Raw genomic sequence first — 27,532 nt, 5'->3', positions numbered from 1 at the left:
TGCCTTTTCCAAATATTTTAATGGCTTCCTGTAGGATAGCTCTTTCTGTCAGCAAAGCTGGTAAGCCTGATTTGAAAAACCTGTGAGGTGGGAGTTCTTGAAACACCAGTCTGTATCCCTGGGACACAATATCTTGTACCCAGGGGTCCAGGCCTGATGACGCCCAGACCTGACGGAAATTTCTTAGACGTGCTCCCACCTGCCCAATCTCCAGGCTGGGAGGTCCACCGTCATGCTGAGGATTTTGATGAAACAGAACCAGGCTTCTGTTCCTGCGAACCTGATGGTACAGGTTTCCTGGATTTTCCCCAACCACCCCTGAAGAAAGTAGAAGGGGGCTTGGACTTTTTAACCATTGCAGTCCGAAAGAACTGCATAGAAGACGTAGGATAAGATTTCCTTGCCGGCGGAGTGGCTGAGGGAAGAAAGGTTGACTTACCCGCGGTTGCCGTGGAAATCCACGCACCCAACGCTTCCTCAAACAGAGCCTGACCTGTGAAGGATAGGTTCTCCACACTCTTCTTGGATTCTGCATCCGCAGACCATTGGCGCAGCCAGAATCCCCTGCGCGCCGAGACAGCCATGGAAGCTGTCCGTGCATTCAGATGACCAAGGTCCTTCATGGCCTCCACCATGAAACCGTCAGAATCCTGTATGCGTCGTAAAAACATTTCAATGTCACTTCTATCCATAGTATACAATTCCTCTAGTAACGTGCCTGACCACTTTACTATGGCTTTAGAAATCCATGCACAAGCAATAGTGGGCCTTAGCGCCACGCCTGACGCAGTGTATATGGATATGAGCGTAGTCTCGATCTTGCAGTCTGCCAGCTCTTTCAAGGCGGTAGACCCAGGGACAGGTAAAACCACCTTGTTCGATAATCTAGATACAGAAGCGTCTACAATAGGGGGGTTTTCCCACTTTTTCCTATCCTCTTCAGAGAAAGGAAAAGCAACACGAACTCTTTGGGATCTGGAATTTTTTCTCAGTGTTTTCCCAGGATTTCTCAAATAATGTGTTTAATTCCTTAGACACAGGGAAAGTAAGGGAGGCTCTCTTATTGTCTGTAAAGTAAGCCTCCTCTACCTGTTCAGGTACCTTGCCAGCAATGTGTAAAACATCCCGAATGGCCTCAATCACGAGTTGCACCCCCTTAGCAAGGGATGCGTCCCCCCCCCCAATATATCCCCATCACCCATATCAGAGTCAGTATCCGTGTCGACTTGCATTATCTGGGCAAGAGCATGCTTTTTTGGGCATATACCAAGGGATTTTGAGGAAGAATTGGGAGCAGAATACGACAAAACCTCTACAGATTTTTTCAAAACCTGTGTTTGAGTCTCATTATGAGCTATCCTAGAAGAAATCTGGGAAATCATTCCCTTAATAGAAGCCACCCACTGGGGTTCGGATTCAGAAGGCTGAGACTATATATTGCATTCTTGAGTACAAGGAATAGACTCTTCTGGAGAAGATACATACTCTGCAGCACAAGACACAGAGTCCCTAGACATGGCAATGTGAGATATTTCATACACACACACACATCCCCCAAGTACCTTCAGAGAGACACAGAGTTAAGGAGCCAGCACACACAGCGCCCCAGTAGGCAGTTATATAATAAAAGCCTGGCGCTGACTGAGTAACCTTAATAGACTACACAGTCCTTAATATGAATAAACACTCTCTCTCTCCTCCCCCCCCCCCCCCCCCCCCCCAACTCCCTGGTACCGCACAGCATAGCTGGAGTTATGTGGAGGGTCAGCACTCCCTGTCAGCATCTCTGATCTGCAGGGAGAAAATGGCACTGGTGAGTGCTGGATCCGCTCTGAGAAGCTCCGCCCCCCAAAATGGCACGTCTTCCCGCACTTGTAAGGATTATACTGGCCTAAGGTATCCCATGCTAGCAGCAGTACAGAGTCCCTGATGGCTTAGATGACCAGTCTGTAGGGTATTACGCTGGCCCAAGGCACCCCTCACAGCGCCGCACCACAGTACCTCTGAGCCCTCCGGAGCGCAGCATCAGCGCTGCGCTCCCACCCTGATGCCACCGGCGTCCAACTCACCACCGACGTCTTCTGGCTCTGATAGGGGGTGGCGGCAGTGCTGCAGGAGCGAGCGGTCGCCTCGGGGCTTGCGATCGACACCCTCAGGAGTTTAATGTCCTGTCAGCGGAGATAGGGGCCATTAACCTCAGAGGGTTGGATCCTACTCCCCTGTTGCCAGCAGCCTCCCTGTGCCTAACTCTTAATAAAAAACTTAAAAACTCCTAGGAGCTCCCCTAGCTGTGACCGGCTCCACCGGGCACATTTTCTAAACTGAGTCTGGTTAGGAGGGGCATAGAGGGAGGAGCCAGCCCACACTATTAAACTCTTAAAGTGCCAATGGCTCCCAAGGGACCAGTCTATACCCCATGGTACTAATGTGAACCCCAGCATACTCAGGGACGCAAGAGAAAATAGGATTTTGGTACTTACCAGGTAAATCCTTTTCTTTGAATCCATAGGGGGCACTGGAGTACTCTTGGGGATATGGACGGCTTTAGCAGAACAAAAGGCACTGAATATTTAAATTTAGTAACTCTGATCCCCTCCATATTCCCAGAGTACCTCAGTGTTTTTTACTGAGCCGAACAGGAGCGATAGAGAGTAACATAACGGACAACAATAAAGTTGACACATAACGTTACCGACAACTAAACAGTTGACACCATAACCGATAGAACTTGAAAATTTGAAGAGAATGAGGTGAGAATGTGTTACCATAAGATCCCCTGAACTTACCACAAACCAGGTAAAACTGCTCTGGGTGGGCGTCCAGTGCCCCCTATGGATTCAAAGAAAAGGATTTATCTGGTAAGTACCAAAATCCTATTTTCTTCTTCATCCACTAGGGGTCACTGGAGTACTCTTGGGACGTACCAAAGCTTCCCCCGTGGGCGGGAGAGTGGTTTGGCACCTGTAACACTAGGCGGCCAAAGCAAGATGCTGATGCCGCAAACGTATCAAACTTGTAAAAGCGCACAAACGTGTGCACTGATGACCATGTAGCCGCACGGCAAAGCTGCGTCGTAGAAGCCCCACGACCAGCTGCCCATGAAGTTCCCACAGAATGTGTGGAATGAGTTGTTACTGATGTAGGCGGCTGTAACCTAGCATGAAGGTAAGCTTGACGTATAGTCAGTTTAATCCATCTGGATAAGGTCTGTTTAGAAGCTGGCCAACCCATCTTGGCAGCATCATAGAGAACAAAGTATCCGTCTTACGAACGGTAGACGGTCGGGATACATAAACGCGTAGTGCGCGTACCACATCCAAAGTTCCAGAATCTTTGGGTAACACAGGAACTACTATTGGTTGATCGATGTGAAAAGAGGACACTGCCTTTGGCAAGAAAGCGGGATTCGTCCGCAGTTCCGCTCTGTCATCATGAAACACCAAATACGGTGGCTTGCATGACAAGGAACCCAAATCTGAAACACGCCTTGCCGCAGGTAAGGCTAGTAGAAAAAATGTTTTCCAAGTGAGAAACTTAATATCCACTTGTCGTAGGTTCAAAATATGAAGACTAAGAAATCTAAAACCAGATTCAAGTCCCATGGTGTAGGTGGAATGAATGGAGGCTGTACTCTGAGGACACCTTGCAGAAAGGTGTGTACAGACGGCAATAGAGCCAATCGTCTTTGAAAGTAAATTGACAAAGCAGATACCTGCACCTTTAGTGCAGATAAACGCAGTCCTCCATCTAACCCAGTCTGTAGAAATAACAAAAGACGGGATAACTGGAAAGACGTCGGAAACTTCCGAGCTTCACACCAACCTATATAGGCACGCCAAATTCTGTAATAATGAGCTGCCGTAACTGGCTTCCTAGCACGTAACATGGTTGGTATAACCAAATCTGGAATGCCCTCTCTTCTTAAGAGGGCGGTCTCAACAGCCACCCTGTCAAACGCAGCCGCGCTAAATCGGGGTTAAGGAACGGACCCTGTTGTAACAGGTCCGGACGTAGCGGGAGCGGCCAAGGATCGTCTGCGAGTAGTCCGCGGAGATCCGAGAACCAAGCTCTCCGAGGCCAATGAGGCGCCACTAGAATGACTGTGGCAGACTCTAATTTGATCCGTTTTAGCAACATAGGGAGCAGCGGAAACGGTGGAAACAGATACACGAGGCTGTACGGCCACGCGATTGTGAGAGCATCCACCGCTACTGCCTTTGGATCTCGCGTTCTGGATACATACTGGGGCGTTTGGTGATTGTGGCGCGATGCCATCAGATCCACTTGTGGGTAACCCCACCTCTGGACCAACATGTGAAACGCTTCTGGATTTAAGGCCCATTCTCCTGGATGAAAATCCCGGCGGCTGAGATAATCTGCCTCCCAGCTGTCCACTCCCGGAATGAACACTGCCGACAATATCACTTGGTGATGCTCGGCACAATTGAGGATTCGAGCTACTTCCCGCATGACCATGCGGCTTCTCGTTCCTCCTTGTTTGTTGATGTACGCGACCAACGTCACGTTGTCTGACTGCACCTGGACAGTCTGAGACCAAAGCATGTGCACTGCTTGTTGTAGTGCATTGTAAATTGCCCGAAGTTCCAGGACATTTATCGACAGCAATCTTTCGTGATCCGCCCAGAGACCCTGGAGCTGACAATTTTGAACTACAGCTCCCCAACCTCTGAGGACGTGAGTGAAATCTTCCGAACTGAACTGAAGCGCTTCGAAAGCCACCACCATTGTGCCTAACAGGCGAATGCACAAATGTACCGAGACTGTGCGTGGCTTGAGCACTAATTGTACCAGATGACGAATAATCTGTACTTTCTGTTCTGGTAGGTAAATTCTTTGATCTACCGTATCGAGAATCATACCTAGGAATTGAAGTCGTTGGGACGGAATCAGATGTGATTTCTTGAAGTTGACAATCCAACCGTGCTGAACTAAGCAACGCATGTTGGAGGAGCATCTGTTGAGACGGAGCTTTGATGAGCAGATCGTCCAAGTACGGAACTATTATCACTCCCAGGGATCTGAGATGAGCTATCATCACAGACATCACTTTGGTGAATACCCGAGGCGCTGACGAGAGGCCAAATGGTAGAGCCTGAAACTGGCAATGGTTCTGCCGTATCGCAAAACGCATGAACCTCTGATGAGGTGGCCAAATCGGAATGTGTAAGTACGCATTCTTGAGATCCAGCGCAATCATGAATTCCTGTGGCTCTAAACCTGCAATTACTGACCGCAGAGATTCCATCTTGAATCTGTAGTAAGTGACGTACTGATTGAGGCCCTTCAAGTTCAATATTGGCCTGACCGAGCCATCCGGCTTTGGTACCACAGACAGACTGAAATAATAACCCTGATCATGTTGGTGTACAGGGACCGGAATCAAAACTGCTGAATCCAGCAGAGACTGAATTGCAATTTGCAGAACCGCCCTCTTGTCGTCCGACACAGGCAGTCCTGTCTTGAAAAACCGCATTGACGGGAGACAGTCGAACTCTATCTTGTAACCTTTTAACACTAAATTGCGGATCCACCCATCTGTGGATGTCTGGAACCACGCCAAATGGAACGTCTGAAGGCGTGCCCCCACAACTGGAGATCCGAGATGGGCTGGGAGCCAGTCATGCCACTGGCTTGTCGGTGACCTTCGCGTCCTGACGACTGGCATTGGTTTGTTGAAAACCACGTCCTCGACCTCGTCTACCAGGCGTGGCTGTTCCTCTACCACGGCCTCGAAAGGGCTGAGGTCTAAAGGATTTGAACGCCAGCCCAGAGTATTTCCGTCTAGGTACCGTTGGAGGCAATGGTAGGAAAACAGACTTCCCTCCCGTGGCCTCAGAAATCCATTTGTCCAATTCAGGACCAAACAACTTCTCGCCCCCGTAAGGTACGCCTCTATACCTCTCTTAACCTCTGCTTGCCAAGATCGCAGCCAGAGTGCTCGTCGTGCCGTAACTAGCGACGATGAAATGCGATAAGTGAGCTGACAGACGTCAGTAGAAGCTGTACATAGATACTCAGCAGCTTCACAGATTTGATCAGCGAGAAGTATAAGGTGAACGTCCTGTAGACCAGACTTGAGTTCTGTTATCCATACAATTAGCGCCTTAGTTACCCAAATGCCAACCAACCCAGGTCTAAGCAACACTCCTGCTGCTATATACATGGACGTTAGCATAGCTTCTATTTTCCAGTCTGAAGGGTCTTTAAGCGTAGTAGCAGTTGGTACTGGTATGGTTAATTTCTTTGTAAGTTTTGACACAGACGAATCCACCATTGGCGGATTCTCCCATGTAGATGTCACAGACTCTGGAAATGGGTAACTAGACTTAAATCTGCGAGGTATAGAAAACCGTTTATCCTGATTCTTCCGTGTTTCTACTAACATCTTATTAAGAGATTCCGAAACAGGAAAACACATCGGAGATCTCGGGCGTTTAGTAAATACGACTTCATCATTTGTCAGAGGCTCCTCAGTTTCTGTAAACTTCAGAGACTGACGCACCGCTCTGATGAGATTATCAATGCCTGGGCTGTCACAATCTTCACTATCTGACTGCTGGTCTACTTCGCCCTCCTCACCCTCATCTTGCGCAGTGAGGTCTGGCATAGAATCGTCAGAATGCAACATGGCAGAAACTGGTAAATCATAAGACAAATTAAATTTATCCCTTCTACCCAAAATGGACTTGGACCTTTGGCAAGGCTGAGACCCCTTCGGTAGTTCTGGCGGTCTCACCCGAGACTCAGATCTTGCCGCTTCCCGCTCTTGTCGAGCGGCGGCCAATTCTGACTGGAACCCAGCCATGACATCTGTTAGCATAGCCCATGGAGGGTCTGGGGATGAAACCAGCTTTGAAACCGGAGCGGAAATTGTATTCGTAACAGAATTCACAAAACATACTGTACATGTGGTAGATCCATCCGGTAACACACTGTTACAGACCTTGCAGTGAAACTGCTTTTTAGATTTTGCTGGTGCCTTACTCATTATGCAGACAGACAATACAATATACAAAGACAGACCACTTGCACGACTCAGTAAAATTGTACTAAGGTGTGTGTAATATATATATATATATATATATATATATATATATATATATATATATATATATATATATATATATATATATGGCCGCAGTGCAGTGCACGTGGCCAGTACTATATGAAATCTGATCCAAAATTCCCACTAACACCCCTGCGCCTCCGGTGGAGTAGAGATGTAGGACAGGAACATACTGGAATCACAAACAGGAAGAACAGGAAGCATGGTTAAAATGGCCCCCATGCCATGCTTACACTAATAATCACAGTGCAGGTTATAAATTGTGGAAAACATATATAACCTGGAAATATGCTGTTTAAAACAAATCCTGTTAATAAAAGCTTAATAGCCTATACAATTCTTACAACCCATGCAGCCTTTTATGCTGCTGCTGCTATGGGTATTATACACGTCTCCCCCCCCCCCCCGTGCAGCTGCGCTGCATGTGAAGACTTCTCTCCCTCTCTCTCTCTCCCCCCCCCCCCCCCCCCTGTGCTCCGTGTACCGCTGTATATTCCAGCTGGGAGTCAGAATATACTGAGCCGGAGGAACTTTACAGGGAGCGGGTAGAGGGAGCCAGGGCGCACGCTCGATATAGCCGTGGAGCGGCGGCTATGGAGTGACGGAAGTGCGGCCTGCGTACGGGGCTCTGTGCGGCAGGGCTGAGTGGCTCTGGCAGCCACTTAAAAGACTAACCAGCGGCGGTGCACTGTTAGCGGCGGCCGGCGCACATAGCGGCAGGCGGCGCACATAAAGTAAAGTGTTCCCCACACAGCGGGGCGGCAGCGTGAGCTGACCGCCCCGTCCCCCAACATACCTGGACGCCTGTGGTGAGGGCTATGACGGGGCTTCTTCTGCAAGCTCCGTCCAGCCTTTCCTGCAGGTTGATCTGCACTTGGCTATGAGGGTGCTCTGTAGTGAGGACCGACACGCCAGCAGCTGCTTGTAGCAACTTCCACTATCCCGGACCCACGCCTTTTGGAAGGGGGGAAGGGATGTGTATAAAGTTTAATAAAAATCAAAAAGAAAATATTCAAAATAAGTGTTGGAGGTCCACACAACACATGTTGCTGCTGTGAGCACAGAAAAAACACTGAGGTACTCTGGGAATATGGAGGGGTGGAGAGTTAGTAAATTTAAATATTCAGTGTTTTTTGTTCTGCTAAAGCCGTCCATATCCCCAAGAGAACTCCAGTGACCCCTAGTGGATGAAAAAGAAATATATCTATCTATCTATATCTATCTCACAGGCGATATAACAATGAACCTAGGCACTATCCTTTATTCACTAGGGTTGAACACAGACATATACCAGTAGGGTCAGAGCACAGGAGTGCATTGGATGCACACTCACCATACACCGGCGTCTTCCCTGGGAGAATTACAACTATCAGCTGTAGCCCAGTGAAGGCGTTCTTAAGATGCTTGAACATAGGCTCCACGTTGTCTGCTCCTTGAGCATATTTACAGAAACAAGGCTGCCCTTGAATGGGCATTCCAGCATCACGCGATATCTTCCGCAATTGTTCCGTGAAAGTTCTAAATAGAAATAAAAAATTTGCATCAAAACCCCAGATAAAGACTTTTAGGAGTGCAAACAGGACGTTCCCGGAGGATGGCTGAATCTAGAACAGTCCTTAATCATGAAGAAGCATGGTTAGTCCGACGGAAACAGGTTATTGCTTTGTTTCAACAGGATTTACATAACATTGCTACAGGATTTTATTTTTTTTCCTCTGGAGCCACTGGGTGACCGACATTGTGGGTATAGAGGGCAAATCTAAGACACTTTAACCAGTCACGGCTCAGCCTATTTTGACACTTTTTGGGCTGATCAAATGCCAACAACAATAAGCAATGTATGCAATATCAAACTATACTTCGCAGTGCGAGGCAAAATGAGCAAACTAACGCCATTTTCTGGGGATTCAAAGCCAATCTACTCAAAGTGCTTAAAACAAACTGCAAGAAAGTGACCTAAAACCAAATGTGGCCATTTTATTACCAACCACCACTAAGCAGGCACATTCTGCAGGTAGGCTGTCATAAAAAAAACCCTGAAGTCAACGCACTTTTTATGTTTGAATGAAACAAACAAAAAAAAAGGATTAAGAATAATAAGCCAGACCAACAAGGTATTCCATCCGCATTATATGAGGGACCTTTGTGTTTAGTGATACCAGGGCGAGGTCTGGACATCAGAACTCCTCCCCCGTTTATCTGTGGACTTAACGCTTTCTGTAGAGAAGGGAACAATTGTCTGGTGATAACCCAAAAATATACGAAGGGAAACATGATCACCCTTGTGCCACCAAGGGTGTTTAAGATAGTCTGAAAGCTGTACAAGCCAAGGTCCCGACCACGATGGAGGGGGGTCACTGATCTGGTGGAATATGCCTCTAGATTGGGTCTGGAAATGTGACTGCTCACAAAAGTAATCCACAGTGCAATGGTTTGCTTTCATACAGATAGCAGGTGTCTCCCCAGAACATCCTACAGTTGAGCACATCCTTTATCCCCTGAAGTCTAAGCGCAATGGCTGGTTCACAATATCCTGGCTTAAAGATAAATGGTTTAGCCCTAAGAAAAGCCTGCTCTTCATGATGAAAAGATTTGCGAGAAGGAGCCCCCAGCCACAGAACCCTGTATGCGGTGCACACAACCAGGCTGCAGCAATGTAGACACTTAGTACAAATCCCAAGGCACTACAGGACTGTATGGAAGCTACAGATGCATCACTAGTGTGCCAGCCCTTTCCTTTCGGAGGTCAGAACAAAGCCTCCTGCAAAAATGAGCTGCCAGGAAGTGGTTGGATGCACTGGGTGATGCACTCAATATGGGTATCCAGATGATCGATCTACAATGACTAGGCAGGCAGTCAATAATGCGACAGGTTCAAACGGTCTACACTTTTTTTTGGCTTTTTCCACGTTTGCCCAACACTTGCTTGCTTTACTATCCACCTGGACTATGATTGGTAATAGTAACCTGCGGCAAGTGAGCAAGCCACCTTGCCCAAAGTGTAGTGAGCGTCTATGCTGCTACTGATGGTGGTCACAAAACATTAAATATACAAGATTCTGCCGCCAAAAAAACCCGTCAACAATAGGTTGTCGACCTAGACATAGGATGTATTACACCACACCCCTCAATATGATAGGAAAATGAAAACCACTCTAAATTGAGTAAATAAGGCACTAACTAAACCCAATAAACAAGGGAAGATTTTGTACTAGATCCACAGTTAGCCTCTAACTGGGGTGAACGGGAGGAAATAAGAGTTATTGTAGACATACCCTTGACAACTCTTTGAGGTCCATGGTATCCACAGGGATTACCATGGGGTGTAGGTGGTTGGAGAGGACCAGGCACCGAATAGTTAAAGCTCTCAAGTCCCAGGGTGCCTCGGTCCCTCCTCCCCTATACCCTGCCCCCAGCGAAAGGCCAGACAGTTCTTGTGAACAAGCCTAAGGCAGGAGCAGAGAGAGAAAAGGAAGAATGGTACACACAAGAACACTCACCTTAGAGAAGGGAACTAGTGCCCAAGAAGAAAAAAAAAAACCCATAGAAGCTAGGCGAGTCAGGTTGGGCACTCTGTGGATCCTGTGGACCTCGAAAGAAAAATCTAGCAAGGGTAAATGTACCATAACTAAATTTTCTTCTTCAGGGTCCATAGTCTCCTCAGGAATTACCATGGGGAAGTCCCAAAGCAGTTTCCACTAGGTAAGGGGACACTCCTGAGCAAAAAGGAGAATCTGGCATCCAAAGGAAGCATCCTGAGAGACAAAGGTATCAAAGGCATAGAACCTAAGGAAGGTGTGGACGGAAGACCACGTGGTCACCCTCCACAATTGTTCGGCAGAAGCGCCACGTTAAACAACCCATGATGGAACTTGGATAGCACTTTAGGGAGGAAGCCAGTTCGGGTTAGGAGGATGGCTCTATACGGATTAAAAATGGGGAGCGACATGAGAGAGTGTCCCTAAGTCAAATACTCTGCGTGCAGAGGCAATAGCAAGCAGTAAAAGCGTTATCGCTGTAATCCACTTGATGTCTACAGAGTCCAGAGGCTCTAACGGAGGCACCTGTAAAGATCGGAGAAAAGAGGATTTTAGTACTTACCGATAAATCCATTTCTCCGAATCCTCTAGGGGACACTGGAGTCCTATACAGTAGGGGTGTGAAGCTTGCAACCGGAGGTGTGGCACAATCTAAAATTAACATTGTCTGCACAGCCGGCTCCTCCCCCTTCACATCCCACCTCCCTCAGTTTGGAAAATTTGACTGAGAGAATAGGACATGATACTGGAGCACCTGGCGAGGAACCGAACCATACAACATAGCAAACAGCATCCAAGAAACTCTTAACCGAAAAACCAACGCTGTTTGTACGAACTGTTTAAACAAGAACTTTTAACACAGCAGGTTGACAGCACCGAGGCGGGCGTCCAGTGTCCCCTAGAGGATTCAGAGAAATGGATTTATCGGTAAGTACCAAAATCCTCTTTTCTCTTTCATCCACTAGGGGACACTGGAGTCCTATACAGTAGGGGACGTCCCAAAGTTATCCCCCAGGGAGGGAGTGCTGTCGGTGATCTGCAAAACTAAACGTCCGAACTTAGAGTCACTGGACGCAAAGGTATCAAACTTGTAAAATTTTGCGAACGTGTGGGCTGAAGACCACGTCGCCGCCCTGCAAAATTGAGCAGTGGAAGCACCTCTGGCCGCCGCCCATGAGGCACCCACTGATCAGGTGGTATGAGCACCCGTCTGAACCGGAACCTGTTTGCCACAGGAAATATAAGCTTGCCGAATGGCAAGTCGAATCCATCTGGACAAAGACTGCTTAGATGCTGGCCAACCCTTCTTAGGCCCATCATAAAGAAAAAACAAATGGTCAGACTTTCTGAAGGACGACATAACTTGTACGTATACCCGTAAAGCTCGGACAACATCCAAGAACACGTCCCCCCATCTGCGAGACCCCGTAAAGATGGGACCACAAATGGCTGGTTTACGTGAAACCCCGAAACAACTTTAGGCAGGAAATCCGCTCTTGTACAGAGTTCAGCCCTATCCTCATGAAAAAAAGTTAAAAAGGGGCTCATACACGATAAGGCTCCCAACTCAGAAACCCGCCTGGCCAAAGCCAGGGCAAGCAATAACGTGACCTTCCAAGAGAGATATCACAGGTCTGTTCTTGCTAACGGCTCAAAAGTAGGAGATTTCAAATATTCCAACACCAAATTTAAGTACCATGGTGCAATAGGACGACGAAGAGAGGGCTGCATTCTCAGAACCCCCTGTAAAAAGGTTTGAACCTCTGGCAAGGACGCTTACCGCTGTTGAATAGGATAGAGAGAGCCAAAATTTGAACCTTCAGAGAGCCCAGCCACAGTTCTAAAACTAGACCGGTCTGAAGGAAGAGTAAAAGTCTGGATAAATGGAAGTTCGCCGAATTCCACTCACGTTCTTGACACCAGTCCATGTATCTCTTCCAAATCCTGTAGTAGTGCATGGCTGTGACCGGCTTCCTAGCGGCAATCATCATAGGAATGGCCGTTCTTGGTATTCCTCTGTTCCTTAAGATCCGGGTTTCAATAGCCACGCCGTTAAACGCAGCCTGTTCAGGTCTGGGTGGTGGAACGGACCCTGAGACAGTAGGTCCTCTCTCTGAGATAACCGCCAAGGATCTTCCGCGAGTAACCTTCGTAGGTCTGAATACCAACTCCTGCGGGGCCAATCTGGTGCGATTAGAATCGCCCACACTCCCTCTTGTTTCATCCTTATCAGAACCCTGGGTATGAGGGGGAAGAGTGGCAAAATGTAAACCCTCCTGTAAAACCAAGGAAATGTTAATGCGTCCACTCCTTCTGCTGCTGGATCTCTTGTCCTGGACATATATCTGGGCAGCTGATGGTTTTGCCGAGACACCATAAGGTCCACTTGAGGTAGGCCCCATCTCCTCACCACCATGTCGAAAATCTGTGGATGTAGGCACCACTCTCTCAGATGCATGTCCTGGCGACTGAGATAATCCGCTTCCCAGTTCTCCACACCTGGAATGAACACAGCCGAGAGGATGACGTTTCACCTTTCTGCCCACAACAAGATCTTTGTGGCTTCCTTTAACGCCATCCTGCTCTTTGGTCCTCCCTGACGGTTTATGTAAGCCGCCGTCGTCACATTGTCCGTCTGTATCTCTAAGTGTTGACCCATGACTAGGTCTTCGGCTAAGAGAAGCGCATTGTAAACCGCTCTCAGTTCTAGAATGTTATATGGGTAGACTGCTCTCCTGTAACGTCCATCTGCCTTGAAACTGATGTTCCTCTAGGACGGCACCCCAACCTCTGAGACTGGCGTCCGTTGTCCGGATCCTCCAATCCCAAATGCCGAATCTCTTGCCTGCTGCGAGATTCTTGTGCAACGACCACCAAATCAAGGAGGTTCGTATGCGCGGTAGAAGTCGGATTCTTCGATGTAGAAGCCAGTGTGAACCTGCTCCCTGACCAATGAGGGTCATCTGGAATGGTCAGGAATGAAGTCTGCCGTACTGGAGAGCTTCGAACGACGCCACCATCTTCCCGAGAAGTTGCCCACAGAGGTATAGAGAAACCGTCTGTGTCCGTAGTACCTGAGCCACTAACCTCTGTAGGTTATGGTTCTTGTGCTCTGGTAGGAAGACTCAATTTTACCATGTCCAAGATGAGACCGAGGAACTGAATCAGTTGAGTCGGTATGAGATTGGATTTCTGAAAGTTCACAATCCACCCATGTCGAATGAGAAATTGGCGAGATGTCCGAGCATCCTTTATCAGCTGTTCCTGAGAGGCCTTGATCAATAGATCGTCTAGATAAGGTATTATCGTGACCCCCAACAGTCTCAATCCTGCAACCATTATCGCCATGATCTTCGTGAAGATTCTCGGGGCTGACGATAGACAGAATGGTAGGGCTCTGAACTGGTAGTGATCCTTCACCAGTGCAAACCTTAAGTAAGCTTGGTGAGGAGACCAAATCGGGACATGAAGGTATGCATCCTTTATGTCCATGGATACCATGAACTCGTCTCGTTCCAAACCTGCAATGACCGACTGAATTGATTTCATCTTGAATTTGTAGACCCATAGAAAATCGGTTTAAAGCTGTTAAATGGAGTATCAGTCTGACCGTCCCGTCCTGGTTTGGTACGACAAAAAGATTGGAATAGAACCCAGTTCCTCTTTGAGAGGCGGGAACTGGAGTAATGACTTCTGACTGTAGCAATTTTTGGATCGCTATCAGTAGGGCTTTTGCTTTCTGTGGGCACCGAGGCAACCCCGTTGGATTCTGTTGAATCCCGTTATTTGGCAAAGTCTCGGCCCAGGTGTCCTGAAACCTTTCAAAACCTGCGCCTATCATAGGACGCCCAAAGTGAGCTCGTCTTAGAGACCTGTTTCTGGACTGTGTACGGAGAATGGTCTGTTTTCACGCGCCTGAACGCGAAAACCTCTTCTCTAGCACGAAAAGACTTAAATACTGGACCAGAGTCATTCCACTCTATTTGCGTAGCTTTATGAAACGTGGTACGCAGAAAAGAGGATTTTTTCCCGTTTGTGAAATCCACTTGTCTAATTATAGACTTCTTAAAACGTCCCCTCCTTGGGAGACCTCCTCGTGCCTGTTATGCCCGAACCATTTTTCCAAAGCACAGACCTCATAGGTCTGTGCGATGCCCTTGCAGCTATAAAGATTTTCCGGTCTCTGAGCCACAGAATCCTTATTTCTGATATGGCTGACGTAGAGAAGTATGATGCAATTCTGGTAGCATCCCTTTGCGGCCTGGCAATTGTAAGTAGTCGACTCACCGATGTGCTCCGCTAGTCTAACTATTTACTCCTGCTGTATCTTTCTCTACAGCCTGAACAATACGACCAGACCATGCTATAATAGCCTTGGTGATCCAGGCATTAACAATAGTAGGTCTGTGTATCGTAGCAGCTACAAAAAATAGATTCCTGTCTACCTTGCAATCGGACGCCTCCTTTAAAATAGTTACGTTTGGTATCGGCAAGCTTGTCTTTCTACTTGACAGTCTAGCCAGGGAGGCAACCACCATCTGCGGAACCTCCCACCTATACATGTAGTGGGTAATCGGCCTCGAACTTCTTTGGAATTTTTGGAAGCACTTATCAGGCTGCTTCCAAGCTTCTCCCTTTGAACATGGAGGGACTGAGGAATTGGAAAATCCGCTCCTCGTGGTTCTTGACTGAAATAAATCAAAACCTTCCAGTTTCTTAACGTCTTCCTCATTGAGGTTAAGGACCTTTTACAGCTTAATAAGAGAATCTAATCCCTTAACCTCAGAGTCCTCCTCTTACGGACTGGTGTTCAGTATCGCCTCTACTGCCTCACCTTCTTCATCATCAATTACAAGACCCCCTTCCTCTTCATGTAGGGTTGGGAGTGGTCTCTTTGCTGCCCAACACAGTCTTTTCTGCATGTGCAGGCAGAGTCATTCTACTGAAATATTAGTCCATATTTTTGGTAAACCCTGCTGCCCATTCTAAATGTGCTTGCGGTATTCCGCCAACTTGATGCCGACTGACCACTACTCCCAGGTTGAGCGTCCATTCCTAAACATAAATCGCTCACCTCCTTGCCATTATTGCTTCTTTGTGGTCTTGGTTGGTGCTTTTGACCTGTTTAACATATACTTCATCAACAGTCAGCAGTGCTTTCACCCTATATAAGTAGGAAGAGAAAGACCGCAGGGATATAGCGAGCAAGTGAAACTGGTTTAGACACACAGCTGGAACTAAGCCTACATTATAGGAGAAAGAATTTTTTTTTTAATATATATTTTATTTTTTTAAACCAGCCTGGTGTCCGCAATCCTCACAGCACCAACTGTTAGATCAACTTGGCTGGATTATACTTCTGTTGCTCCTCTTCCTCAGGATATTTTTCAGTAGAATACTTTGGAGGGAAAAGAAAACCAACATAATTCTTTATACAAAGATTTAACAGCAGCAGCAGAGCGTTTCTGTAGGCACCAGCCATATGTAAATTAATCTCAGGCTGTACTGAATTTAATACAATGTTTCAATCTGCTTGACAGTGATTGGTAGCTGAAGAATCTCCTCAGAGATTTTCTAACTACAGGTTGGCGCCTATTTCTAAAAGCCAAAATGGCCACAACTGAAAAAATGAAGACATCTCTAAAAAATACTGTGTGCTCAGCCTGCAATAGAGCCCTCCATGTAGCTGCCCCCTCATAGTGCTCACTCTCCTTACAGGCAGTGTCTGTACTGACTGACTGTCTAACAGTGTCTATTTAAAAATGCTGCCTGTAAATCAACTCACTGTGCTGCTTAGGAGAGATGCCGACCCTTTCAATCAGGGTCCTTATCTCTCCACTTCATGGAAACCTTTGCCCCCATTTTTAACAGGTTGGCTCGGCTCCAGCAACTCTTATCTAATAAGGATATTCTTTTTCTCGGCTCAGCCGTCTACTCACTGTTAGAAGAGAATCTTCAGATAGAGATACCGAACCCTTTCACTGGGATCTTAGTCTCTATTCAGTCGGAATCCTTGTCTCCACTCCTGAACTTTGTCCCCCTTTCATTAGGGGGACGCAGCCTTTTCATCTGGTAAAGCCTGCACCCCCTTTCATTTAGGTGGGATCGGGCATTTACCATCTTTTCTTTTGAAACCTGCACCCTCCCTTTAGTTAGGAGGGATTGGGTCAGTATAAAGGAAAAACTAAAAATAAAAATGTTCAAGGAGCACGAGCTCCCTTTCTGTGCTTGTACCTCTTAGCACAATTTTCCAAACTGAGGGAGGTGGGATGTGAAGGGGGAGGAGCCGGCTGTGCAGACAATGTTAATTTTAGATTGTGCCACAACTCCGGTTGCAAGCTTCACACCCCTACTGTATAGGTCTCCAGTGTCCCCGAGTGGATGAAAGAGAAATAAAGACAAGTCTCACAGAGCCACCGGAGGGACACAAGGAGGGTGAATGTGGCAGACACCCTGAAGGAACGTTCTAACATCAGGTAGGGGAGCGATCCTTTGCTGGAACCAGACTGACAAAGCAGAGGAACTCTGAAAACTGTAGTGTGATAGCCTCTAGAAGAACACCACTGCGTAAGAGTGCCAAACGCTAATAGATGCAAGCTGAGGTAAGCTTACGAGCCTTGAGCATCGTCTGAACTACAGAGTGGTAGAAACCCTTGGATCTTGAGAGGCATGCCGTCTAAGACAGATAAGCTAGGTCCAGGCGCAGACAGGGACCTTCAGTCAGCAATTCTGGCCATAGAGGGGATTGGAATGGCAGTGTCTATGGAGAGAGACTGCAGGGCGGCAAACAAATGGCACCTGGGTCAGCCTGGAGCTATCAACAGCACGGTGCCTCCGTCCCGCTTGAACTTGTGACGGAGGGAGACTGGACGGAAGAGGTACACCAAATTGAGGTTCCAACTTCACCACCAGAGCGTCCACTAAGGCAGCTGCGGTATCCCTGGTCCTGGACCCGTATAAGTGTAGTTTGTGATTGGTTCATGAGGCCAGGAGGTTCACGTCTGGTAGGTCCCATTTATCAAAGAGGAGTTGGAAGAGGTCTGGGTGTAGAGCCCACTCTCTGGTGTGGACGCCTTGACGGCTTAGGAAGTCCGCCTCCCTGTTGAGGACTCATGGGATAAACATCGCTGGGATGGCCGAGAGATGACGTTTGGCCAAATGAGGTTGCGCGTCTCTTCTGTCATAGCCGCCCAACTGCGTGTGCCTCCCTGATGGTTGAGGTAAGCCACTGCAGTCGTGCTGTCGGACTGGACTTGGACAGGACGGCCCAAAGCTCCAGAATGTTGATGGGCAGGCGACTCACAGGTTTTCCAAAAACCCTGAAAGGAGTGAACAGTCAGCACGACCCACTCGCGGAGGCTGGTCACTGTAGTGAGGAGCACCAAATCTGGAATCCAGAAGGGACAACCCTCGTCCAAGTGAGGTGTGTAGCCACCACAAGAAGGAAAGCCAAACCTTCAGAGACGAGGACAATTGTCTGGGCTCGGATCAGATGATGTTGCCCGTTCCAGGACAGGATAAGGTGTTGAAGAGGCCTGGAGTGAAACTGGGTGTATTCCACCATGTCAAAGTAGGAGACCATGGAACCCAGAACCTGCAGTCATTTTTTTTGCTGGCAGGAAGATCACTACTGGATTCTCAGGTGCAGAGTCTCTTAGACGCGACATCCTCCGAGTAGGAGACAGCGAGGACCTCTTCCATTTGATGAGCCAGACGTGTTCCTGTAGGAAGATAATGGTCAGCTGAAGATGGTGCTGGCGTAATTCCGGGGATTGTGCCAACAACAGAAAGTCGTCAAGGTATGGAAGGATTCTTAATCCCCGACGCCTGAGAGTTGTGCCGCCATAACAACCATTATTTTGGTAAAACCCTGAAGTGCCATAGAGCACAAAGGGCAGGGCCCGAAATTGATAATGTTGCAGAAGAAAAGCAAATCTGAGGAATTTCTGATGGGAGTAATAGGTACATGCAGGAAGTCCCGAGGTTGCAATGCTAGGACCATGGAGCAGAAAGTTTCCATGCAAAACCTGGGCACTAGGATAAACTTGTTGAATGATTTGAGGACGAGAATAGGTTTGGCTTCTGGATCAGGAAGAGGGTGCAGTTAACACCCTTTCCCCGAAGTACTAGAGGGACAGGTATTATTACCCCTGAAGTTAGCAGAGATTTAACGGCATAAGGGGAGCCAGTGCCTTGAGCGGGTCTGTTGGAGGGCCTGTACAAAAGAACTGTTGGGGAGGACGCCTCAGAAAGGCGAGAGCATACTTGTGAGAGACCACTTCTTGTACCCAGGCATCTGTGGTGGTCTGACGTCAGGACTCTGCAAGCCTAAGTAGTTGGCCTCCCAGGCGGAGTGTTTGTCATCATACTTTGTAGCTGTGCATCTGGAAGCCCAAGATTGTTTAGCGCAGGGTTTGGCGGTCTTGTGTGAGCCAGACTGCCTAGGAAAAAACTGTCCCTCAGCCATACCCTGGGAGTGAAAGACCGAAAGGAGGACCTCCTAGGCTTTGGGGTAGCCACTGAAGGTAAAAAGGCAGATTTCGAAGCTGCAACAGTGGCCACGATCTTGTCCAACTCGGCGCTGAACAGTATGTCTTCAGCGAATGGTAGAGATTTGAGCGCCTTCTTAGAATCAGTGTCCGCTTTCAAGACCGGAGCCATAGGACCCTTCGGGTGACCACATAGATTGCTGATGCTTTGGAAGTAAGGACTCCAGTATCCAACGCTGCTTCTCCCAGATAAGAGGCTGCTTCCTGGATATGAGCTGTTCCCTGGTAGCGGCTGAAGGCAGGCTGTCCTCAGACGCATCTGCCCAGCCTTCAGCAGCCTTAGCTACCCAGGCAGAGACCAAAGCTGGCCGCGTAATAGCACCTGCATGTGAATAGATGGCTTTGAGACAATTTACATTTTTTCTATCTGTGGCATCGTTAAGGGAAAACCCAATCGGTATAGACAATGTAGAGCTTCTAACCAGACGCGCTACATGAGAATCTACTGTAGGGGGAACCTCCGACTTAGCACACTCCAGCTAGGAGAGTGTAAAAGGACACCAGTCTTTTTGGGAGCAGTTTGGCAGGAGTAAGCCATGATTCACGCATGAGTTCAGTGAGCTGATCCGACTGAGGGAACTAGCAGCCATTACAACCTTTTGCCGTTTAAATACCAGAGCCTTAGGTGCTGGTTCCTATCCTATGTCAAGAATGGATTTAACTGCCCACACCAGGGTGGGGTCATCCACGGAAGAATGTCGTTCCTCTTCACCCGAGGGAGATTAAGGGAGAGAGACATCTGCATCATCTACTTCTGCAAAGACCGCGTCAGAATATGAAAGCTGCGTAGCCCGACAATGGCACAGCCTGCCAACTGTCCATCACCCTGGAACACGTGCTGAAAGGTGACAGATGTTTGAGCAATATTCTCAACCGAGTGGGAAAAAAACATCTGTCCAGGGCAGAAGCATAACGGATAGAAAGCAGGTTGCAACTGCTGTGAAACCCATGGTAGGAGGCAGAGTGGGAGCTGATAAGCTGTCCACTAACTGTGTCAGGACCTGAGAGAAGGAAGACAACCAAGATGGTTCCTGGACAGGGGCTGGTGGATCGGGCTGTTGAGTTGGGATATAACAGTCGGCACACAGGCCGTCCTGTACAGCTTCCTAAGAGGATAAGCCCGCTGCACAGGATCTGCATGTAGCCAGCACAGGAACCCCAGCCTCCTTATTACCTTTGCCAGACATAGTGGTACAATAAGCACACAGTGAGTGTATAGTCAGATAATGCAATGCGACATCCCTCACAAATACATGTAACTGAGGAAATGAATCCCTGTACACCTGGTCATTTGGGTTAAGGAAGGAGTAGAAGGGCTAGATATGACAGAAGAAAGTCAGAGACAGCAAGTCACATGCAATGCATATAAATATTAGCAATGGCAACTAAATCAACTACTCAAGCCTTAATAGGTTGGTAGGATCAGTGCTGTACAACCTGGCCCTGGGGAGAGATATACAGGGAACCTGGACCAGACTTTCCTGAGACCTATAAAATTTAAATAACAGATTCTGTCCCTCCTGGAGAGGGTCATGTTGGGAGGAGCTGTTCATTCAGTACAGCTGGGACCCGATCGCTGCAAGAAAGACCATTATCAAAAAGGCACCCGGGAGCAGTTTATTCCAAACAGGCGGGGAGCCGCCCACGGAGCGAACACGAAGCCATCTAATCAGAGCCCCATCAAAGCTGCCCGCAGCAGCCAGTCGTCCCGTTCTAGCCGGCGTGGAGCCGCTTAGCTGTGACCCGCCTCAGTGTAGCCGCCCGGAGGCTGCTCAACACAGCCAGCCGGGAGCCGTCCACCGCAGCCAGCACACTGATTCTACAAGCCGGGAGCATCATACAGCAAATACAGCTACAAGTTGAGGGAAAGATTATCACAGTGTACCTATTATGCGCACACTCATCCACCAACGGCTGCACATAAAAATAACGGATTAACGATTTAAACGATTGGGACTCTCAACCCACATGCTTATAAAAGAGCTGTAAACAATCTTTAATTTTTTTATTTAGGTATTGTGTACACAATATCAAGCGCTCTTATTTAAATTTTGTGTGTCAATTTGTTTGTTTCTGGAGCCGCTTTTAATTAAACCTCCATTTATAGCGCAGTTAAATTTTGCTTTTATATATTTCCTGAGACCTTGCTGCTGCAGACTTAATAGCTCAGAGTGGGGACGCTGAGCTGGGGGATAAGCTATTGTGGGGGCAGCACACCTCCTCTGTACAGAAGTTATCATCCAGGGCATAATGGACTCTAAAAATGTGTCCCCAATGCCACCATACTGTGCCCTGGTGGCCTAGTGAGGTTGCGGACGTACCAAATTCCCTCATCAGCTGTCTACATAACCAGAGATAAAGGCTGCACAATACGAGATTCCCACAAGCGGGAAATCCGCCTTACCCGTCCCTCTCCCCCAGTTGCAGCCTGGGTCTGTCCAGAGGAGCGTGCTGGCAGAGTTCTGGTGGCGCCCGCCATAATCGCTGGACCGCTTACTAGTGTTGCGACGGGAGGTTGTTGGAGCTGCAGTGCGGGCATCCTACAGGACGCCTAGCGCTGCAACCTTATCGAACAGCCTATGAGAAGTGAAGAATAAGTTTAGGCCCGGGCTCATGAAGGCAGCCCGCCTCCAGTGCATGGTGGGCCAAGGCAGATGTAGTAGCTAGGATCCTAGGTGCCCATGGTGCCCCCTGTTGGCTGGCGCACTTTGCAAACCAGGCAGGCCGCAGGTGGTGAATAAAAATACCTGGCCCATCAAAAAGCCCTTGGGGAGAACACGAACCTCTGGCGTATCCCTAGTACTTTCATCTACAAATAAATGACCCTTTTAAAAGACATTTTACTGAAACTAATAATCTTCCTTCGGGAACGCTCACATAGGCAAGACACTGTTCTGTTCTCTGGCTGTCCTGAAGTTAAAGTGTTTTCAAGCTGTCAGGCACTGTGCCCGCTATAAAGCGCAACACTAAACTATAGCGAATGGGCAACGGGGAATTAGCCGGCGCCAGCATGACCCCCACATGCGTCAGCCACCCCGACTGCACCTTTAGCGATGGGGGTTAGTACTTGCACATTAATATTGCAACAACCAATGTTGTTACGCACAGAATTACATTTGGCTATTAGTATGAGTGGATACACATACACCGGTATATAAGGAAAGGGCGGCACTGTACACAGCGGGTATACCTTTAGATATATAAGACGACGTGTTACACACAAGGACATAAACTTACTTCAGGTGGAGCTCAGTACATTGTCGCTGAGGGGCAAAGCAGGCAATAGCCCACAGCTTTATCTCAATGCCAGTGTGAAACTGTTTGTTCCTCATGTCCCAAACACCTTGCACAGGGGTAGCAATGGCTTTGTTCTAAAATGTATGAAAACAAAAATTATAATAAAAACAAAGTAAATGGATTGCGATGGTTAATAGACACAACCAGGCAACAAGTCCAAAATGTAGCCGACAAATCAGAAATGTGACGGATGTTACTCCAGCAAGCTAAGAGATAAAGCAGCAGCACAAGCGTGCAAACATATATACATGAAGGACACACAAAGAGCAGCCAAACACAAAAGACTAAAACAGCCGTAATAATCTTATCAATGAAACGCTACTCCGCACATTGAGACATAGGCTATACTACAGGGATAAATACAACTATTTAAGGTACATAAGCAGAAACTGTATGGTGTATCTCTAGACCCCACCCCCCTAAAAAACAACAACAAAAAAAAAAAACGGTCAAACCAATTACCCGCGAAGGGTGCATATCTTTTGCTCGCAGCCCTATGGGGCTGTAAACAAAAATCTGTGACTTGGTGGTAACCTAAGTGCGCCATACAACCGCACTTGTACCTGTGAAGCCATTCCGGGCAACTGGATGGACCCATAAAAGTAATTGCAGCACAGAAATGTAGTAATTAGCATGAAGTACAGGGGTCTTTACCAGCTGGCAAAAATGAAGAACATGCAGTATAAGAATGGTCTGTTATGTGCAGAAATAGGTCATGTCTAAGTTTGCAAACCTGATGAGGATGTGCGAACTTCTCGTTCACGGAACATGCAAATTTGCCGGGGGAATAAACCTCGCCTACAACTGTAAATTCTACATACACATGGATTTATTGTAATGGATTCGCTGCAGTTCATGTAGGAAGCATTGAGAGTAAGCTGCAGCAGGAATCCAAACAGCGACTGAGAACAGGCTTCTATGGGGACACCAGTGATGAGACGGGGGTCTGAACCCAAACCGCAACTAGGAATGGGCTTCTATGGGGATAGCAGTGATGAGACGGGGTCTGAACACAAACAGCGACTGAGAATGGACTGCTATGGGGACCCCAGTGATGAGACGGGGGTCTGAACCCAAACAGCGACTAAGAATGGGCTGCTATGGGGACACCAGTGATGAGACGGGGGTCTAAACCCAAACAGCGACTAGGAATGGGCTGCTATGGGGACCCCAGTGATGAGACAGGGGTCTGAACCCAAACAGCGACTAGGAATGGGCTGCTATGGGGACACCAGTGATGAGACGGGGGTCTGAACCCAAACAGCGACTAGGAATTGCCTGCTATGGGGATACCAGTAATGAGACAGGGGTCTGAACCCAAACAGCGACTAGGAATGGGCTGCTATGGGGACACCAGTGATGAGACGGGGGTCTGAACCCAAACAGCGACTAGGAATGGGCTGCTATGGGGATACCAGTAATGAGACAGGGGTCTGAACCCAAACAGCGACTAGGAATGGGCTGCTATGGGGACACCAGTAATGAGAGGGTTCTGAACCCAAACAGCGACTAGGAATAGGCTGCTATTGGGACACAGTGATGAGACGTGGGTCTGAACCCAAACAGCGACTAGGAATGGGCTGCTATGGGGACACCGTAATGAGACAGGGGTCTGGACCCAAACAGCGACTAGGAATGGGCTGCTATGGGGACCCCAGTGATGAGACGGGGGTCTGAACCCAAACAGCGACTAGAAATGGGCTGCTATGGGGACACAGTGATGAGACGGGGGTCGGAACCCAGACAGCGACTAGGAATGGGCTGCTATGGGGATACCAGTAATAAAATGGGGGTCTGAACCCAAACAGGGACTAGGAATGGACTGCTATGGGGATACCAGTGATGAGACGGGGGTCTGAACCCAGACAGCGACTAGGAATGGGCTGCTATGGGGATACCAGTAATAAAATGGGGGTCTGAACCCAAACAGTGACTAGGAATGGGCTGCTATGGGGACCCCAGTGATGAGACGGGGGTCTGAACCCAGACAGCGACTAGGAATGGGCTGCTATGGGGATACCAGTAATGAGACGGGGGTCTGAACCCAAACAGCGACTAGGAATGGACTGCTATGGGGATACCAGTAATGAGACGGGGGTCTGAACCCAAACAGCGACTAGGAATGGGCTGCTATGGGGACACCAGTAATGAGACGGGGGTCTGAACCCAAACAGCGACTGAGAATGGACTTCTATGGGGATACAAGTAATAAAATGGGGGTCTGGACACTAGATTGTGCAGACTTTCTAGGTAGGGGGTTAATCATTAATTTAGGGTCAAGGTGAAAGGTCTCCTTTACTATGCTTCTGTAGTTCTATTATTCCGCAGGCATCTATTACCCCTGCGGAAAGGTTATGAACGGATAAGAAAGCACATTACTATATAAAAAATGTAAAAAAATAAACCACAAATCTAGTAAATTAAGAAGCTGCCAAACATATCTAGTCAGTTTCATAAATAATAAGAATTTACTTACCGATAATTCTATTTCTCGTAGTCCGTAGTGGATGCTGGGGACTCCGTAAGGACCATGGGGAATAGCGGCTCCGCAGGAGACTGGGCACATCTAAAGAAAGCTTTAGGACTAACTGGTGTGCACTGGCTCCTCCCCCTATGACCCTCCTCCAAGCCTCAGTTAGGAAACTGTGCCCGGACGAGCGTACACAATAAGGAAGGATTTTGAATCCCGGGTAAGACTCATACCAGCCACACCAATCACACCGTATAACTTGTGATCTGAACCCAGTTAACAGTATGATAACAGAGGAGCCTCTGAAAAGATGGCTCCCAACAATAATAACCCGATTTTTGTAACAATAACTATGTACAAGTATTGCAGACAATCCGCACTTGGGATGGGCGCCCAGCATCCACTACGGACTACGAGAAATAGAATTATCGGTAAGTAAATTCTTATTTTCTCTAACGTCCTAAGTGGATGCTGGGGACTCCGTAAGGACCATGGGGATTATACCAAAGCTCCCAAACGGGCGGGAGAGTGCGGATGACTCTGCAGCACCGAATGAGAGAACTCCAGGTCCTCCTCAGCCAGGGTATCAAATTTGTAGAAATTAGCAAACGTGTTTGCCCCTGACCAAGTAGCTGCTCGGCAAAGTTGTAAAGCCGAGACCCCTCGGGCAGCCGCCCAAGATGAGCCCACTTTCCTTGTGGAACGGGCTTTTACAGATTTTAGCTGTGGCAGGCCTGCCACAGAATGTGCAAGCTGAATTGTACTACAAATCCAACGAGCAATAGTCTGCTTAGAAGCAGGAGCACCCAGCACGTTGGGTGCATACAGGATAAACAGCGAGTCAGATTTCCTGACTCCAGCCGTCCTGGAACATATTTTCAGGGCCCTGACAACATCCAGCAACTTGGATTCCTCCAAGTCCCTAGTAGCCGCAGGCACCACAATAGGTTGGTTCAGGTGAAAACGCTGGAACCACCTTAGGGAGAAACTGAGGACGAGTCCTCAATTCCGCCCTGTCCGAATGGAAAATCAGATAAGGGCTTTTACAGGATAAAGCCGCCAATCCTGACACGCGCCTGGCCCAGGCCAGGGCCAACAGCATGACCACTTTCCATGTGAGATATTTTAACTCCACAGATTTAAGTGGTTCAAACCAATGTGACTTTTGGAACCCAAACTACATTGAGATCCCAAATTGCCACTGGAGGCACAAAAGGAGGCTGTATATGCAGTACCCCTTTTACAAACGTCTAAACTTCAGGGACTGAAGCTAGTTCTTTTTTGGAAGAAAATTGACAGGGCCGAAATCTGAACCTTAATGGACCCCAATTTCAGGCCCATAGACACTCCTGTTTGCCGGAAATGTAGGAATCGACCCAGTTGAATTTCCTCCGTCGGGCCTTACTGGCCTCGCACTACGCAACATATTTTCGCCAATTGCGGTGATAATGTTTTTGCGGTTACATCCTTCCTGGCTTTTGATCAGGATAGGGATGACTTCATCCGGAATGCCTTTTTTCCTTCAGGATCCGGTGTTCAACCGCCATGCCGTCAAACGCAGCCGCGGTAAGTCTTGGAACAGACGGGGTCCTTGCTGGAGCAGGTCCCTTCTTAGAGGTAGAGGCCACAGATCCTCCGTGAGCCTCTCTTGAAGTTCCGGTTACCAAGTCCTTTTTGGCCCATCCGGAGTCACGAATATAGTGCTTACTCCTCTCCATCTTATCAATCTCAGTACCTTGGGTATGAGAGGCAGAGGAGGGAACACATACACTGACTGGTACACCCACGGTGTTACCAGAGCGTCTACAACTATTGCCTGAGGGTCTCTTGACCTGGCGCAATACCTGTCGAGTTTTTTAATCATGTGGACGACTTCTGGGTGAAATCCCCACTCTCCCGGGTGGAGGTCGTGCTGAGGAAGTCTGCTTCCCAGTTGTCCACTCCTGGAATGAATACTGTTGACAGTGCTATTACATGATTTTCCGCCCAGCGGAGAATCCTTGCAGCTTCTGCCATTGCCCTCCTGCTTCTTGTGCCACCCTGTCTGTTTACGTGGGTGACTGCCATGATGTTGTCCGACTGGATCAACACCGGCTGACCTTGAAGCAGAGGTCTCGCTAAGCTTAGAGCATTGTAAATGGCCCTTAGCTTCAGGATATTTATGTGAAGTGATGTATCCAGGCTTGACCCTAAGCCCTGGATATTCCTTACCTGTGTGACTGCTCCCCAGCCTCGCAGGCTGGCATCCGTGGTCACCAGGACCCAGTCCTGAATGCCGAATCTGCGGCCCTCTAGAAGATGAGCACTCTGCAACCACCACAGGATGGATACCCTTGTCCTTGGTGACAGGGTTATCCGCTGATGCATCTGAAAATGCGACCCGGACCATTTGTCCAGTAGGTTCCACTGGAAAGTTCTTGCGTGGAATCCAACGAATGGGATTGCTTCGTAGGAAGCCACCATTTTTTCCCAGAACCCTTGTGCATTGATGCACTGAGACTTGGTTCGGTTTTAGGAGGTTCCTGATTAGCTCGGATAACTCCCTGGCTTTCTCTTCCGGGAGAAACACCTTTTTTCTGGACTGTGTCCA

General features: G+C 48.2%; 1 protein-coding gene across 4 annotated transcripts in view; it reads right to left on the bottom strand.

Annotated features, from left to right (window-relative positions):
- Positions 1-27,532, bottom strand: part of AGO2 (argonaute RISC catalytic component 2) — a 197,501-nt gene that overhangs the window by 46,682 nt on the left and 123,287 nt on the right. For all 4 annotated transcript variants that reach the window (XM_063921174.1, XM_063921176.1, XM_063921175.1 and 1 more), the window contains exons 11-12: positions 22,413-22,546; positions 8,421-8,605 (exon numbers count right to left, since the gene is read on the bottom strand). In XM_063921174.1, coding sequence (XP_063777244.1) covers positions 8,421-8,605; positions 22,413-22,546 — 319 coding nt within the window. The remainder of the gene's footprint in view (positions 1-8,420; positions 8,606-22,412; positions 22,547-27,532) is intronic.

This window comes from Pseudophryne corroboree, chromosome 5, assembly GCF_028390025.1.
Source record: "Pseudophryne corroboree isolate aPseCor3 chromosome 5, aPseCor3.hap2, whole genome shotgun sequence".
NCBI lineage: Eukaryota > Metazoa > Chordata > Amphibia > Anura > Myobatrachidae > Pseudophryne > Pseudophryne corroboree.
Note: the sequence above shows the minus strand (reverse complement) of the source record. Positions and strands in the feature narration are given on the sequence as shown.